Below are 18,600 nucleotides of genomic sequence, written 5' to 3'. Positions count from 1 at the left end.
GGTTATGTAATCTTCCCCAAAATACACAGAAAATGTGTCCAGCCAGCACATCTTGGTCCCATTTCAGCACTTGGCTCTCCCGTCAACATCGCCCCTACAGATGCATGCAGACCTCACTACTAATCTTCTGTCTTTAACAACAGAACCAGCATTGCTCCAAGTGTAGTCCTCAAGTCTTAGGGACTTTGTACTGGGTTGATCTTAAATATATTTGTTACAAATGACAGTAACTTTACACAACTGAAAATATTTCATTAGCTCTTAAAAACAAGGAAGCAAGTATTATCTTACAACCTCACTTAAGAAAAAAAATCAAAATATTAACCATCTACACTGCTAAATGTGGTTCAGACACAAACACAAGGAAGCTGCTGAGATAGATCCAGTGGAGGAAGTTGAAAAGCAAAGTAGAGACCTTCATCCTTCATTTTTAAAATGCAGGCAATACATGTATAGCTATTATATTATTTACAAAAACAAAATAACATCCTAAACTTGGGGCAATGAGACAGGGTAATGGAGAGGTTGTTTACTTTATATAAAAATTCTACTTATGGTTGCTCAATTTGGCAAATAAAAATAAAACTTTCCCAATTATATTTAAACTTCAGTACAAGATATCTGGTACTAGGAAGCTATTCATCTAAAATGTAGATTTAAATGAGGCACCATATTAAAACAACAAGAACAAACCCAACCCAAACCAAACCAACAACAACAACAAAACAAGACAAAAAACCCACTGCTGTAGGCCCTATACCTCTCCTGGGAAGGGCAGTGGAGCTGGCCCTCGTGGCGAAGGCAGGGGTGGTGGAGCTCAAGGGTGCGAGAGTTAAAGGGCTGACCCAGCCCCTCTTGGGCTGCAGCACCCAGGACAGCAGGCCTTGCAGTTCACCGAGCAGCAGTATAGTAGAGCTGGCTCTGGAGACACAGGCACAAGTGAGTTGCCCCTGCCCCTAGCCAGCTGTGTGAGCTAGCTGGGGCAATGCCAGAGAGTTCCCACGGTAGTATAGGTGTGGGAGAGCTGGCGTGCTGACCAACCCAGCTAGGTCTGACCAACCCAGGCTAGATCTAGGGCTTTGAGTTGGCCTACCCCAAAAATCTACCTTACAAATCCAAACTTTCTAGATCTCATGACACAGGGCAACAAAAGGATATCTGAGAGCAATCCTGGTAAGGATCCAGCGTTGACAGTGTGGCAGAAGCCAAAGGCCTTGAATCAGACCAGTGACTCAATGCAATGAGCATTTGCAAGAAAGGATACATGGTCAAGAGGGTATACTGTGGGACACACTGTGATACCCTACAGCTTCCATAGGAAGATGGTTCCTATGTTTTGTTTATTTTTTGTTGTTTTTTAACTTTCTTTTGGGGGTAGATTGCAAGGGTAGAGGGCCATCAGAAGGGATGGGGTGGTGAGCAGGATTGAGGTGATAATGTGAAACTTACAAAGAATCCATAAAGACCACCACTGGGCAAGCCTACATCACCTATTTCTAAAGTTTGAACTTAAGACATTTATATTCTGCATCTAGGATGGCTGTGCCATATATGTCGACAAAGCATCCCAACTCTAGCCAAAGTACCTAGATGATGATGCGTTTATTTCCTACAATATGCAGCCCAATGAGCAAGGCTGGCATGGCAGTGTGGCTCAGAGGCACAGCATGTGCCCAGCAAGCACAGGCCCTGGGTCCTTTCCCTAACACTACTTCCAAAGCAAGTCAATACTAGTGCCTTCCTACATGGAAAACCATGCTACGGTTAGAGTCAGCCTCTCCGGGTGCACAGTCGCTGCTCTGCACAGAAAGACAGAGCTGATGGAATACATTCAGTATGGTACTACTTTTGGAGTCTTAAGACATACAAATTAATGTGAGTTTATGTGACTAAGAAGTGGCTAGAAAGATTGGAGGTACCCACCTCAAACTGTTGATACTATTTAGCCCAAGGGACAGAAGAAGGAAGTGACAAGGAGTCAGTTTCTATTTGATGACATGCTGTCTTGTTTTAATTTTGTTTCAAACATTATGTAGCATTTTTGTAATGTCCTAAACCAAGGCGTAACAGGCTGGGACACGGCTGAAATCAAACAAACACATGTTCAGACCTATCCGGCTCTAAGGCTTCTAAAGTCACAGACAAGTAAAATGTACCAAAGCAACAAAAGAATCTACAACAATATAGATGTTAAATTTTGCTAAAGATAATTTTTAAAAGAATCTTATTTAGAAAAATACATGATAAAGTCCACTCAGTTGAAAAGAAATACAGTTCCATATTTCTTATCATTTTAAAATAATGCCTAAAGGTATGGCAAGCATGGTAGCCCATACCTATAACCCCAGCACTTGGGATACAGACAGAAAGACCGAGAAGTCAAGGTCAGCCTCAGCTTCATAGTGAGTTTGGGCAAGCCAAGGCTATACTAGATTGTCATCAAAATGAAGGGGAAAAGTAGAAATAAGAATAATGTAAAAGATTAAAATAAAATAAGTATGCAAAGTTTCTAGTTTAAGAATCTACAGTAAAGATGGTATTTTACTTCCTAAGCAAAAGCACAGGTCTACAAAAAGATTAAAAGTATACTGTTTTAATTTTCACTTTCATCATAATTATAAATGAGAAGTCATTTTAGCGCAGATGCTGAGAGGGCCTGTCCTTGCTGTAGACATTAGGCCAGCCCTCAGTAAACACACAGAAAGGCTTGAGCTGAAAGCAACCAGGAACCTCAGCGCAGCGCTCCTCAGGGTCCCCACCATAGAGTCAAGAGACCGATGCTCCATGAGATAGAAAACTGCTAATTCTGAAACAATGCCGCCCTGGGTCAGAGTGTAAAGGGGGGTTGGGGGGTGGGGGGTGGGGGGTGGGGGTGGGTCTGCGGCTGGAGAGATGGTTCTGTGGTTAAAAGCACTGGCTGCTCTTTCAGAGGACCCAGGCTCAACCACAGCACCCACATGGTGACTTACAACTGTTTGACATTCCTGGGATACAATGGCCTCTCCTGGCTTACGCTGGCACCAGGCGCACGTGTGGTACACAGATACAAATGCAGGCAAATCACTCCTATGCATAAAATAAAATTTAAAAAGGAACAAACTTTCTTAAAGAAAACGAGACAATCCAGAAACATTTGGAAAGAAGGAGCGCAGCCTTCCTCAAGCAATTCAACGTCTTGAGGCAGGCCAGCATCTCCTAACATCTCCTCACTCACGGGGCTCATTCATGCCTGATACACGCTGGTCCACAGATCATCTGCACTGGAACATTTTAGCTTAATTTCTCTATGCCAGTTTCTCTTTTAAGCTATTGCTTTATTACAGGTTGGCAAGAACAGGAGCCATACTTTCTTCAGTTTTTCTCTTCAAACACCACCCCAACTGCCCTCTCATTCCTCTAGAGTGGTGACAGCCAGAGGTGGGATTCTCAGTTAAACACAACAACCAAGCTCTGGGATTAAAAACTTTTAATTAAGGTTTTATTAGATAACTGTGGTCGCTACAATCAACTTCTGGCAGTCAAGCATAAACTATTTCCTAGAACCAGATTAAACTGGCTTGAGACTAGCCAAATCACACATAAATGGAATTATAGTCAAATGCCCACAGCTACTATGATTAAGTGGTTATTATTTACTGTTCATTAGTTTAAAATAGATCTTGAAGTGTGCCAGTCTGCTTAACGCCCACATTCTACTTGCACACTCAGCTCTTTCCCCTTAAATTAACAACATTATGATATGGGATCTCCTATCACCCAGGTTGGTTTTAAACTTGCTGTGGAGCTAATAATGGCCCATACCCCTGATCCTTCTGCCTCCATCTTCCAAGTGCTGAGGATTACTGGAGGGTGAGAACTCACCTGGCCTTCTCCCTAAATAACACATCTTTAGGTCAGTATTTGCAGTTGTATCGTATCTTGAAATTCCCAGATCTCTCAAAAAATACAAAACCAACAAAAACGAGAGCACTATGGGAAATGCTGCTCCAGAGCCACCCACCAAGCCTCACAGTCACAGAGCCCTGGGTCCTCAGGAAAGGTCACACCCTCCGACCCTCAGCCTGCTCCTTGGACAACAAAGGTGTGTGAAACTGGACAGGCTTCTTCCAGCTTCAGTCCTTTGCAACCATAAACACCACCATCCCATCTGTTGTTTTTAATATCATTCTGGCCCACAGGCACAGGCTGACCCCACATCTACACTACCACAACAAACTAAAAATAACCACAGGGGTGCTTGTGGGAGTGGAGGCCTGGGCCCGACCACAGCTGCTTTGCATTTTGTGACTTGAAACCTAAGATTGATGTAAACTTCACTTCCTTCCATCTTTGTCCCCAGTTTGACATCCATGTGGTGCAGTCTGATTGCTCTATTTCCAGTAATTTCTTATATCTGCCCTATGACCATTTCCAGGAGTGGGAGCACTGGACACCTGAAGTGCAGTAATGAGGCACGGGGTGAAAAATCCAAACCCCAGCCTATTTTTCTATTTATTCAGCATTTTGTTTTGAGACAGGATCTGTGTACGCCGGCTGTTCTAGAACTCTCTATGTATACCACGTTGGCGTCAGATGACTGAGCTATGCCTGCTTCTGTCTCTGGAGAGCTGGGATCAAAGGTGTGTGCCACCACGCGTGGACCCCATCCTCCCTCACCGCACCTGTCTGGGCCACCTCAGCTGCTGAGGTGCTCTGGTTTCCGGCACTCCCTTGAGCAGGTCTCATGGGCTGCACCATGTAGGTAGGCCTGGGTAGGCAGACGCCGATTCATCCTCCCGAGCATCAGAATAGCACACCCATCCTTTAGCACCCTCATCCTGCTTTCCTTCAGGTGCCTCATGAACTCACTGGTGGTTCCCTGGAACTACAGCCAGTGATCAAAACCACTACTACTGACGTCTAGAAACCACAGAAGCTTCGAGCTCACCATTTATGAGCACCTGCAGGGGAGCCCGAAGGTTAAGCCCCTCACAGCATGTACAGGGGATCAGGCTGGGTTTCAAAGCTGCTCTTACAAGAAGACATTCCCTTTATATTTCCTAACAAACTTTCTTCCTGGAAGGGAAAAATTCATCATACTATGAACATCAAAAAATATGCTATAGGCTGGGTGCTGTCGAGGTCACCTGTAATCCCAGCGCTTGGGAAGTTGAGGCTAGTTTGGGCTATATAATGAGATCTGCCCGAAGAAGGTCTCTGTTTCAGCTTGTACACACAGTCCTTCTTTAGGTCTTCCTATCTCGTCTGAAGCCTGTATCCTCTTCTGCAGCTCTGACTATCTTTGGAGGACCTCACTGCATTGTGTACTTTTTCTTCCGAAACTCAGCATGAATAAAACACACCGTTAGTTCAAACTCTGTGAAAGGAAGGTCAATAATCTGTGTGTGTGTGCATGTTTGTATGTGTGCTTGTGTGTAGAGTGCACACCTGTGTGCACATGTGTGTGTATATATGTGTGCATGAATGTGCCTGAATATATATGTGTGTGTATGCATGTGTGTGAATGTGTGTATATTGGTCTGCATTGTATGTTATACACATGAAGGTCAGAAGATGACCTTATGGAGTCAGTTTTCTCCTTCCATCTTTACATGGGTTCTGGACAATAGACTTTGGTTTTCAGGGCTGTACACAGCCCTTTATCTGCTGAGCCTACTTGCTGGCTGGGATCATCACTAAGTGTCCCTGCTGTCTGGGCACAGTGTCTGGCAGGAACAGGTTCTTGAATGGTCAGTGTTAGTTCTTGCTTTGTTTTCTTCTTATTTTTAGCTTCTTTTTGATTTAAGTGATAACAAGTTTCCAATTTACCTTTCTAAATAATGATTCTTATTATTCTCACTGCCTTCATATTTTAATAGCCACCTATTTTCTAGTTTATCAATATAGTCCCCTGTAATGGGAAAAAGAAACATTCATTTTTAAAATAAGCAAACTACTTTAAGCAATCACTCCTGAAGTCTCTAATACAAGAGTGAAAGGCATTCAAATCCAAAGAAAGAGAAAGAGAGAGAGAGAGAGAGAGAGAGAGAGAGAGAGAGAGAGAGAGAGAAAGGAAGGAAGGAAGGAAGGAAGGAAGGAAGGAAGGAAGAAAGAAAGAAAGAAAGAAAGAAAGAAAGAAAGAAAGAAAGAAAGAAAGAAAGAAAGAAAAGCAAGACAAGACAGCTCTTCCTAGTTCCTAGAAGTTCCTAAGCCTGGCAATCTTTTACAGGACTGCAGATGTACACCATACAAGTCTACTGCATGTTTACATAAGGAGTTGGTGGTGACCAAGGCTCAAAACCCTCTGAACTCAATCAATCCAAAGAACTAGCTCGGAGATCGGAGTGAAAACGAGAAACTTAATGTTTAGGTGTCAAAATATTCAGCTTCCCCCCCCCCCCTTATTTTCCTTTTTTTTTCTTCCCATTTTTCGAGACAGGGTTTCTCTGTGTAGCCCTGGCTGTCCTGGAACTCACTCTGTAGACCAGGCTGCCCTCGAACTCAGAAATCTGCCTGCCTATACCTCCTGAGTGCTGGGATTAAAGGCGTGCGCCACCACCTCCCAGCTTCCTTTTTTAAAAAAAATTAGATATTTTCTTTATTTACATTTTAAATGTTATCCCCTTTCCTGGTTTCCCCTCTGAAAGCCTCCTATCCCCTCCCCCCTGCTCACCAACTTACCCACTCCTGCTCCCTGGCCCTGGCATTCCCCTACACTGGGGCATAGAGCCTTCACAGGACCAAGGGCCTCTCCTCCCACTGATGACAGACTAGGCCATTCTCTTCTACATAAGCAGCTGGAGCCATGAGTCCCACCATGTGTTTTCTTTGGTTGGTGGTTTAGTCCCTGGGAGCTCTGGGGGTACTGGTTAGTTCATATTGTTGTTTCTCCTATGGGGCTGCAAACCCCTTCAGCTCCTTGGGTCCTTTCTCTAGCTCCTTCATTGGGGACCCTGTGCTCAGTCCAATGGATGGCTGTTAGCATCCACTTGTGTATTTGTCAGGCACTGGCAGAGCCTCTCAGGAGACAGCTATTACCAGGCTCCTGTCAGCAAGCACTTGTTGGCATCCACAATAGTGTCTGGGTTTGGTGATTGTATATGGGATGGGTCCCCAGGTGGGGTAGTCTCTGGGTGGTCATTCCTTCAGTCTCTGTTCCACACTTTGTCTCTGTATCTCCTCCCATGGGTACTTTGTTCAAGCAAAGACAGAACAAGTCACCATCACCACCTCTAAGAGGGAGGAGCAAGCCACCATCACAACCTCCTAGGGGGAGGAGCAAGCCACCATCACCACCTCCTAGGGGGAGGAGCAAGCCACCATCACCACCTCCTAGGGGGAGGAGCAAGCCACCATCACCACCTCCTAGGGGGAGGAGCAAGCCACCATTACCACTTCCTAGGAGAAGGAACAAGCCATTATCACCACCGCCAAGGGGCCAAGGGTGGCCACCTTGTAAGGATAACAAAGATTGGTCTCATTTGTGATATGTTGAGAGCTAATGGGACACACATCAAAGCACAGGGAAACAGAAGAGCACGGACTTGTCAGAGGAAGTTCCCATAAGAGTTACAACTAAGTTGGTGTCAGTCACTCAGGAAATCCACTGGTATCCTAAAGAATACAGTCTTCCTCCTTAAAATTTGGGCTACAGAATTATGCTTTCATCCACAAAGCCTGGGCTCGATCTGGGCCTACCAGTTCTTACTCACTGCCTGCTTCTCTGCACTAAGCCCACTTCAAAGCACTTCTCTGTGGTCCATGCAAAGCGTCAGCATTAAGAGAACACACGTTCAGATGGAAAGGCTTCACATAGAAGGTGTTATTCTTTTCACTGTCCTCCGTAGAAACATCCACGATGCTCGGTGTTCTCATTCCCCAGCCCACACAGAAAGAAGTCAGAGGCAGGGGCTGAGAGAACGCTGTCACAGGAGAAAGCTAGAGCCCCCCTTTCGGAAGCACACACTCCAGGTTTAACTCAGAGGAATAGTGTGTGCTAGAAAGGTGACTGTCTACTGTTCTAGTGCTGTTTAGTTTTGTTCCAGCCTTACTAATCCCTGATAACTGGCACATAACTTTCCAAAATTATCCTTAAGCCTAACCTAATTTAGTCTTGCATTTTTACCTCGTGGGAATATGGTTACAACATAGGCTGGTCCCGAAAACCACACCCTGTCCTTTCAGCATTCATGCCTCATGTGCCATGTGTGTGACCCTTCACTCCTCAGCACTCTCAGCCTTCACTTTTTCCACTGAGTGTGTTTATATGTGGGAAACCTAAAACGCCTGGAGAAACAGAAAAGATAATGGGATACAGACATGCTTCTAATTACCACACAGAGCAACTGCAGCTCAGCTGGACTGTCTCTAACAAAGATGGAGGCAGGTGACATTCATACAGTGGCCCTCCATTTCTAGAACAGGACCATTTCTACCAAGGCCATGGCAGCCTAAGGCCAAAGGAAGTGTCCTCCGGGTGGCCAGAAGTCCCAGCCTGCAGCTCAGAGCTGTGTTCCAAGCTGGCCTTTCTGTGGTTGGTTCTTTGCCATAGCTAATCCAGAATGCACCAGTCAGTGCAGGACACAGTTTCATCAGGACAATCTGTACAAGCAGTTGTTTATATGGTATATTCTGGTACATGTCACCATCTCCTCTGAGGCTTCAAAAACCACAGGGTGCTCAAGATTCAACACTTTGCCTACATTCATGTCCTGAAATTTTTATTCAGTCTGTTTTAAGCCTGAATTTTGTATCTGTGTTTGTGTGTGTGTGTATGATATATATAATACATATGGATGTGTGTGTATTCACATGTGTGTACATTTGTGTGAGTGTGGAAGAACCTTGCCATGGCATGCATGTAGAGGTCAGAGGTCAACCCCAGATGTCAGTTCTCAGCTTCTGCCCTCTTTTGTTGTTTACTACTGCATATACTAGGCTAGCTAGTGCACGGATCTACCTCGTATCCCAAGGGTGGGAGACATGCATCACTGTCCCCAGCTTTACACAGGGTCTGCGAACTCAAGGCTTAGAGATGACTATTGAGTGGCAATGACTTTGCTCTCCGAGCCATGTTCCTCAGCACTGTTTGGTTGTTGAAGACATTTCACACAGTCCAGGCTGCTTCTGAATTCACTATGTAAGCAGAGGTGACCTTCTACTCCTGCTGCCACTCCAGGCAGAGAAAGAACAAGTGTATACCACTAATGCATTATTATTATTATTATTATTATTATTATTATTATTATTATTATTATTATTATTTTGGTTTTATTCTGTTCTTTGTGATAGTCTTGCTAAGTAGCCAGAAAAGACCTAGTCCTAGCTACAAAACTAAGGCTTGCTTCAAACTGGTGGCAATCCTCCTACCCCAGACTCCCACATTCCGGGATCACAGCTTCTGAGATGGCTCCTGTGCTCTTATCTTCATTAAGTGCAAAGTAATCCCTGGGTGGACACAGCAGCATCCTAGCAGAACTACTGGGCTCACTGACAGCGAAAGGATGGGGTCTGATTGGAAGCATTAGCTTCCTTTTAAGTTTGCTTGCTTCTTAGCTCTCAGTAAACTGCACGGTCTCCTCGGCAGGTGGTAGGAAAAACGATGTTTATGTGAGAATCAAATTGTCTGAGCACTAAGGCTGGGTATAGCTCAGTGGTGGAGGGTTTGCCTTGCACACACATCTCATCTCGTGTGTGTGTGTGTGTGTGTGTGTGTGTGTGTGTGTGTGTGTGTGTGTGTGTGAGAGAGAGAGAGAGAGAGAGAGAGAGAGAAGAGACTGATTGATTGATTGATTGATTGATTGATTGATTGATTGAATATTAAAATAAATAAAGCTAGGTTGGGCCTGGACTAAATCTTGCTCATAACACAATAAATAAAATTATCATAGCTCAATGCAGTGAAAGTACTGTGGTCATTAAAAATTTTGGGTACGGATTAAAGTGAATTAAAGAGATCTTTTATAAGACCATTTCTGACCATTTTCACTTACAAGTTTGAGTTTTCAAAATTTAGCCTCATAGTACCACCCAATTTCTGTTCTGGAAATTTCTGCACTCTGAGACAGTCTTAATCATCCTATTTGTGATATTCATTTCCTGGCTCCCAGACAGCTGGCTGTCCCTGCTAGTTAACATGGGTAGCAATGACAAGGTCGCCCTTGCTAGGTTCCTGCTGAGGAACCCCAAGAGAAGCCACAAACAAGTTACAACCCAGAGGCTACCAGGCAGGCCAAGGCAGTCCAGTGTTTGCAGGGTGGTGCACAAGGCAGGAGGCTGCTCTCCCTCCTCAGACTTCCCTCACTCTCTAGCCCATTGCCTACTGCTGTCTGACAGTCCTCACCTCTGCCTCCTTTTTCTGATTCAACCTTCCATTTCTTTCCAAAGCATGACACAGCTCAGAAAACTGAGAAATGTATTATATCTAGAAATGTGAAGCTTGGGGCAAAGTCTTAAACTTGAAATCTACCTAATACTGAGAAAATATGTTGACATTTGGGTATTTCAGTCGCACATCACTGAGTACGCTGGGCTATTAATCTGTGTGCTTCCACACAGTTTTTCATTGAGATCTCAACATAGCCTGAAATCACTTCACTGAAGAAGGGCTGCTGCCCACAGCCTGTCCAGGCACACCTCAGATCCCAAGTGCCAGATCAAATCGTTACCACTATTGTATCACAATGTGTGGTCCAGGCTGGTGATGAATTCACAATCCTCCTGCTTTAGCCCCCAGAGGTTCCAGCCCTGTACCTTCATGCCCAGCTTCAAACTCCAATCTTAATGCCATGCATTTAGCAATACCATTTAGAGAATGGGGCACATACAACCAGATGCAGCAGCTCCCTCTTATGCCACAGAGGAAACGGCTAGCAAAATCCGAGGGTTAGGTGGGCTTTTTTTATATGCTAGCTATCTTGACTACTTCTTGTAATTTGTAATTTTATTGTTTCAGTGTGTACCACTATTTCCTTTGATGTTCAGAATCTCCGAATAAGAATGAGAAGGTAATAATTCCAGCTTCCCTATGAATAGTCCTCTTCTGCCACTTTCATAACAGTCTCGGCATAGAGGATTATGTAACCAGACCCGATTAATATCACTAACAGGTATATTTTCCCATCTCCAGCCTTTGACTTTCCACAGTGACGTCTGAAGGCTAAAATAAGACGCACTGTGTTCTTACTAAGTGTCAAGTCTATGGAGCAACACAATTGATGTGGGAAACTGCCCAGCAACAGATCGGGAGCTGCCAGGCTGGAGACTGGCTTCCATTATGGGAGGCTGAGGCAGGATGGTCGTATCCTGAGTTCAGGAGTCCATCCAGACTGGAAATAAGTGAGACACAAAAGAAAAAGAAAAGGAAGCAGAAAAAGCAGAAAGGGAGAAGGAGATTGAGAGAAGAAAACAGCTGACCAAAAAAAGAAAGAAAACATTGAGACCTACCTGCCCTGCCTAGCTGACCATGAGAAATCATCTTTTCCTGATTTAGGCTACAAATAAGCAGGGAGTTTCTGCAGGGAAGAGCTGAGTTTATCATGCAGCTTTTAAGTGGACAGGTACAGGACGAGGACGGAAACATCTGTGGTGGCACCTAAGTATAAATGATTTCACAGAGACTAAAAAGCCCACCAGGTTGGTACCCATTCCGGTCCTGGGCAGCCTGGCTAGACAAGTGGCTTGGTGGCAGTGGGCTGGCCTAGCTTGCCCACAGCCCTGGGCATAAGCCCTGCACTATCATCATGCCCGTCTCCTTCCAATAACAGAGGAGAGAACTTAGGAATGGTGAGGTGTATTAACATATCACAGCTTTCAGATTTCAAAGCATACAGGCAAATTCCTTAACTTGATAAGTAGAACTGGGTTTGCCTCAATAAAGCAACGTGCAAAGGCTGAGAAATTATTTACAAATCTGACACAGAAGGCAGTGGAATGCCTACCGTCAGATAATAAACTCAGAGAGGAACCAGCTAGCAAGGACTCTCAGCCCCAGTATCTAAGGTCCATTGCCCTGAGATTCTGACAGTGAACACGAGTTCTCAGGGCTCTGCTACAGAAGGAATCTTCAGATGCCGAGTGAGCAAGGACCCAGTGGAAGGTCCTGCCAAGAACATCCCTGTTGAATACAGCAAAGGCCAGCCCGTGTGACAGATGAGGGTGTTCAGCTCTGCAGCTCTGTCATCTCCCATCATTCACGCATAAGAAAACAGCCTGGGCTCAGAGTTCAATCAATTCTTATGAAGTAAACCAAAGACAACGGGACAGCAAGGTGCTTCACGGAAAGCATTGGGGTCTGTGACTGTATAACTGAGAAAATGAAGTTAGCAGTGGACAAGAATGAGCTCAGAAAAGAGAAAACCACTAGACTGTCTTCGTGTGGTCACTGTCTTCTTTTTTTAAACACAGGGTCTGGCTCTGTAGCCCAGGCTGGCCTCTAATTTGTAACCCTCTTGCTGAAGTTTCTCAAGTACTGGGATTATAGGAGTATGCCACCATACCCAGCAAGGTTTTACTCTGACACAAATACTATATGTATTGTTAAAAATAAGCAACAAACGGCACAAAAGCATAAACATATTTTGAAAGGAAAGAAACATCTTTTCCTTACTTATCAAAAATGCCCGACACTGGTTGGTATGCCTTTCTAATTACAATAATGTTTGCAAAAATTAGAAAGTTCAGACATGTCTCCAAGTAAATTAAACAGGAATGACTTACACAGCCACATAAAAGAAAAAGTGATGGCTCCCAAGGTAGCTCAGAGGCACAGTGCTTGCATAGTATACACAAGGCCTGGGTCTGATCCCTGGTACCACTAACAAAAGCCAAACCACAACCAAACCTGGATTAGTTACAGCTCAGCAATGACTGCTCATGAAATGGGAAATATGCTAATTAAAGTCCCCTGCTTTAATTAGCTGAAAGGAATAATCATCTATGTCAATTATATAAATTCTAATTTCACAGTATTTTTTTAAAAAATGGTGGTGGTGCACGCCTTTAATTCTAGCACTTGGGAGGCAGAGACAGATCTGTCTCAGTGTGATCAAGGCCAGTCTAGTCTACAGAGCAAGTTCAAGGCTAGTGAGAGCTACAGAGAAACCACCACCACCACCCCCACCACCACCACCACCATCAACAACAACAACAAAAGAAAACCCTTGCTGTTAAACCAGCATTTTCAGATCTCAAACTGTACCTTATACCCTGTTCAATTAAATCAGTGTGGTTTAATTAATATTTTTTAATAGTTGCAACCAGCTCACCAGGTGTGAATTATTATACTTAGGAGACCAACTTTAGTCTTAGAATTAATTCCATCGTAAACATTGTGGGTTGGCTTCAAAAATCTCTTGCTCTATCTTCTAGGTAGACATTTAACAGGTTTACTGGGGAACTACATTACTGTCTTCTCCCTGAACTGTACAAAACTAGTCAAGAGACCCAATAATTAAGAAACTGCTTAATTTTGGGGCACATCTTCATAAGTGCATTATGGCTGGGCAGTATGTACCCCTTCTTGTCAAACCCATTAAAGCTAATCCCTGACAGTTTTGGTCTCACTCAGAAATCATTAATTCAACTAATCGTATATCACAGATTTCCAAAACATTTCCTGGCAGCTTTTGTTTTAAAATCTCTTCTGTGCACACAGCAACACTTCTGGCTGAGCACAGTCCCCTCCTCAGTGTTCTTATTTCTATCACGTTTTTCCTCGTTAAAGTGAGCACACTGTATCTGGTTTCTTTTCTTCCCACTCATTGTTCAGATTAGCATTTTAATCATCCTTCAGGCAATGCTGTTCAAAGAAAACAGGCTATCTGAAGCAAAGGACGATTCCCTATGTCCCATGACTCTCAAAGTCCAATCATATCCCTCGACCTGTTTATTACAAATCCATGTAAACCAGCAGTACAGTCAACAACCACCCCGGACGGGACAACAACAAAGCCGCTGGAAACACCTTGTTACACACCTTGTCTGCGGAGCCCTTTGTTCCCACTGAAAACCATACTGGAAGCCTCCGGCTGTCAGCTGCTACCCTGTCAGCCGCGGAGGGAAAGCACGGGAGAGGAGAGAGCGAGCGAGTGGAGCAAGCGCTGGGTGCTGCGCTTCCCCGTGCAGGCTTCTCACAAAGGCAGAGAGTAGGGCGCACATAGCAACAGTGCACTCAGCTGATTGGACGCGGGGCTGTGCTCAGCCTCACTCCTGGGTCGGCTAGCTCGCTCGGCTTCCTGTCTACTTGGCAGCACTGTCATGTTTTCTTTGCTCCTCTTAAGAACTCAGCTGTGTTTAGGCAACTTGAAAGGAAAGAACAGTGAGCTGACAATGACCAAGACTTCCAACACGGGGCCCCAACACGTGTACTTCTAATCACTCTTAAAAGACCAGAAGTGTGTAAGATAAAATTGATCTCTGTTAGCGTTGCACATAAAAGCCGGGACAAAGCAGGGAAGTAAGGGGAAACACTCATTACCTCCCATTTCAAGTGAATCAGGTTCTCACCCGAGTGAAACCCTCAAACAGCATGCAAACCCAGAAATCTATAACCACGTGAACACAGCACGGACTGACGTACTATGAAGTCCAGCAGCACACTGCTTGGAAGGCATCTTTAGAGAGGTACTGACCGGCAGGCAGGCAGTGAGTCCCAGTGCCTCTAAGAGGCAAGAACAGGTTAAGTGGTCAAAGTGTAAGATTCGAAAGGGAAAAGCCACAAGCTGCCCAGTGAACCCTGACAGTATAGGGCAGAGGTACAAATTTCTACCCTAAGGTCTCTTGTTGCATGGAACAAGACACACAACCTAAATTCATTTACTTTTATCTTAAAGTTACCTGGCTGTGGGAAGGCACTGAAATCATTGAGGTTTCACATTTGCTAGTCCACATCACCTCTGTGAACAACAGCAGCAAACCCACCTCTCCAGCTTGGAAAGCTGTTTAGGGTTTTGGGGTTTTTGTTTTTGTTTTTGTTTTTTTTTTTTTTTTAGTGCTATTGGTCATTGAACCTAGGGCCTTATGTTTGCCAAGCAATCACTCTGTCACTAAGCCATACCCAAAACCCTCTAAGCTGCCTGGGAGACTCAATTCAGGTATTAAGGGACAGACAGGAAGGATCACAAACTCTCACTCGGAAATGCTTTTCTGAGCATCAGCCAGAGCACGGGGCTCTGCATGTTAAAGCGATGGAACCTTTTCATGGGAGCTCTTGGTGGCAGCTGAGAGGCCTGCAGAGCGGCCGCTGCAATCTGCTCCTTACTCAGAGCTTTGTTTATCAAGTGTCCTGGGTGGGGGGAGCTCGGCGCGATGGAAATCCTGGCCACTAAGCGCAGCAGGAGCACCGCGGGGCTATTTTTACATGAGAGGTTACAAACAGCACAGCAGTTTCATGGCAGCCCCAGAATCCACAAGATTACTACCCCAAGGAAGCAGCCAGACCCCAGGGGTTTGTAACATAAAAGTCAACACAACCCAAGAGCTAATGTAACCCTCTCACTGGCTCATCTCCTGGGGACAAGACAGAGAGGTATGCTTGGGGACACAGTGAGCCCATGACACAGGTAACTCAGCAATGCTACAGAAGAGAACGCAGGGCTCTAAGGGCAGACCACGCCATGAATCTTCGATTTACTAGCATGTAAGAGATAGAAGCTAAGCAACGTAAGCTTCCTTCTCTTTAAACCGTCCAAATGCAAGGCTAGTCTCAGGACCCTTCTGAGTGCTGGAGTCGGACTGTAAACAGCTGCTGACAAACGACTGTTTTAAGGGGTCCCCTCCGCCACACTGCATGCCCTTCAAATGGCAGTGTCACATCTGTGTTACAACTGCTCACCCAGCAACATGCCCAATTAAATCCCACGTAATTTAATTTTATTCCAAAACTACTGGAGATGAATAAAACACAAATGAATAGAGGTATTATTTTCACTGCTCAAATAAGAAAACTGGCTCATCTAAGGGGAAAGGCATTAAAAATCTGGATTAATAAATTTTTATTTCAAAATTAACTCTTTCCTATCTTTCAAAAAAAAAAAAAATAAAAGAACCACATAAAACCCAGCTGAGCATGGTAGAACACAACTATAATCTTAGCATGCCAGAGGCTGAGGCAGGAGGATTACAATATCCAGGTTATCTTGGGTCAATGAGACTCTCTGCCTTGACAATAAAACAATACTAGTAACTCCTAGGTGGACTGGGGACAGCTCCCTTCAGTTACGGCTGCCACAATGCAATTACTGGCTAGTGCTACTGCGTGCTTACTTCCACTATAGTATGGATCAACAACGTAAAGAAAGAACTCCTAAACCCGGTGTAGTGGACACTGAGGAGGCTGGGGAAGGAAGAATCAGATTTTGAGGCCAGCTTAGGCTACATTATGAGACTCTGTTTAAAACAAAACAAAACAAAAAACTACCCAGTAAAGCCCTTTGGAGGCAGGAGAAGGATCTCTGAGTTTGAGGCCAACCTGGTCTACAGAGTGAGTTCTATGACAGTCAGAACTACATAAAGAAACGCTGTCTCGAAAAAAAAAACACAAAAATTCATACATACATACATACATACATACATTCTAAACAAAAAAGGAGAGAACTCATAGAAAATATATTATATTTATTTAGTCATAATAACTATAAATTAATAACCATTTCCAAGAAATATACCACCTTGAAAAATGAAAATAACCCGGAAGTCTATTTAGCAAACTGCTTCCCCTGTGCTGCACTGTTTCCAGGCCACTGTGAACAGAGCCTTACCTTCTTCTGAAGGAGTCTTGCTTTTCCTTCAGTTGCTAATTTTAATAAACAAATCTGTGACAGCTATGAGACAGTGGCACAGCATCAACCAGAAGCCAAGAGCAGAGACACACACAGGACTGGCTGCTGTCCTTGGGTCTCTGCCCCCGCCCCCCATCAGTATGCACTGTACATGGTCTAGTTCAGGAAGTTACTTCTATGATTCCAATGCAAGGAGACGGACAGGAAAGCACATCTTTTATAATGTTTCTTTTAAAACAATGTATTTATTCCAAATAGAAAACGCAAGAACTTCAAAAGCCAACTGTTTTAGATTATTTACGCTTCCTGCTGGCAGAAATAACTCCCAAGACTCTTTAGATGCAAGCTTTGGTACTTCCTGAACAGAAAGGGCCTTCCAGAGGTACCTGTTAGGCAATGCCGGTATGTTCAGTAGGTACCTATCATGTATACATACATAGTAGGGAACCACTATATAGGGACTACCACCCAATTGGTTACATACACACCTCCTCTCACCCCAGGGCAGTTGTTGCCCAACACCGGAGAAAACTGGCTTGCTACCTGCCTAAGTAACCAGAGTCAGGTGGACAGAGAGCTAGGGTTCAAATGTAGTTCTTCCTGTATCTAACATAGAAGCGTAAACATAGCTGCCCTGACCAGAAGCTGTGTATAAGGGAGGGAGAGACAGACAGACAGTCAGTCAGTCAGAGGGGACTGAACTGAATCTACAGTTTGTTTGTTCTCCGCCCGCCCCCCCCCCCTTATCTAACACAGAATTTTGCTATGTAATACTGGCTAGGCTCAGACTCACTTGTGGTACCTTGAGCTTTCAAGCTTTCAGTGACCCTCTGGCCTCAGTCTCACACGTGCTGAAATTACAGTTACTCAGCACCATACCTGCTTGGCTCTCTTTTTACTTGTTTATTTTTAGACAGGGTCTCATAATGTTGTCTACCCTGACCCTGAATTCTGTATACATGTAGCACACAGGCAGACCTTGAACTTGGCCTCCTCTTGTCTCAGCATGGTAAACAGGTAGGATAAGAGGCCTGTTTCTCATATATCTCATACATACATACATACATACATACATACATACATACATACATCTCCATCCATAAGACAAATATAGCCTCACATAAGAATAATATTTAAACACAGAAAGCCCACACTGTTTTTTTCTATCTGTTAATCAGGACTTAGCACCACAGCCCACTCCACAGCAATGCTGGATGCATCTCAGCAGCAGAATGCTCCCAGGTCATGCCAGGACCAGGGCAAAAGGGGGGATAAATACAAAACAAAAACAAACCAACATCTATCTTTAAAACCCCATTCTTGCCACAGGGAGGCAGGGAGCCTGATGTAGCTACAGCAAGACCATGAGGTAGACAACAAAAGGCTAGAGCTGGAGACCCTTGCCGCTTCTTGACACAGATCACTCACTCAACCCAAGAGAAGTGAGGCCAGCAAGAATGAGAGCTGAGATGCAGGACTTAAACTCAGCCGCCAGTGGGCCTGTGAATTAAGTGTGGCTTCCAGATGCTCCAAGAGTGCACGGTGAAGGGCAGGTAAGACAAAAGTGTAAGAGCTGCAAGGTGCTATCCAACTAGACTAGAACTTCCCACAGTGGACGGCTGAGAGCAGCCCAGTACAGAAATGCTGACACCTTCAAACAAACTCCTCTTGGAAAGATCACTTAGGACAGGGGCTCTCAGGATTTGGAATGTTGCCACTTAAACGCTGTCCTAGCGAATCTACCTGTACTCATTTATTTACAAAGTAGGAATAGTGGTTTCTCTAATGCCACAAACCACCTAGTCTAGTACTTGTCTTTCAAGCAATTCAAGAATGGAAGTCT

At 44.4% G+C, this 18,600-nt stretch overlaps 1 protein-coding gene across 7 annotated transcripts in view; it reads right to left on the bottom strand.

Annotated features, from left to right (window-relative positions):
• The window catches only part of Fam214a (family with sequence similarity 214, member A), a 79,602-nt gene that overhangs the window by 42,238 nt on the left and 18,764 nt on the right, over nt 1-18,600 (bottom strand). For 2 of the 7 annotated variants that reach the window (XR_001778884.2, XR_379417.4), the window contains exon 1: nt 13,955-16,981. The exons of 4 other annotated variants lie outside the window; for them this stretch is intronic. Coding sequence is in view for 1 of the 3 variants with exons in the window: in NM_153584.2 (NP_705812.2) it covers nt 13,955-13,991 (37 nt within the window). In the remaining 2 variants the exon portion in view is untranslated. Of the gene's footprint in view, nt 1-13,954; nt 16,982-18,600 lie in introns of those variants that run through there. One more of the 7 variants, NM_153584.2, reaches the window with a different exon arrangement.

Source organism: Mus musculus, chromosome 9 (assembly GCF_000001635.26).
Source record: "Mus musculus strain C57BL/6J chromosome 9, GRCm38.p6 C57BL/6J".
In the NCBI taxonomy this organism is placed as follows: domain Eukaryota; kingdom Metazoa; phylum Chordata; class Mammalia; order Rodentia; family Muridae; genus Mus; species Mus musculus.
This window is presented reverse-complemented; position numbering and strand designations above follow the sequence as displayed.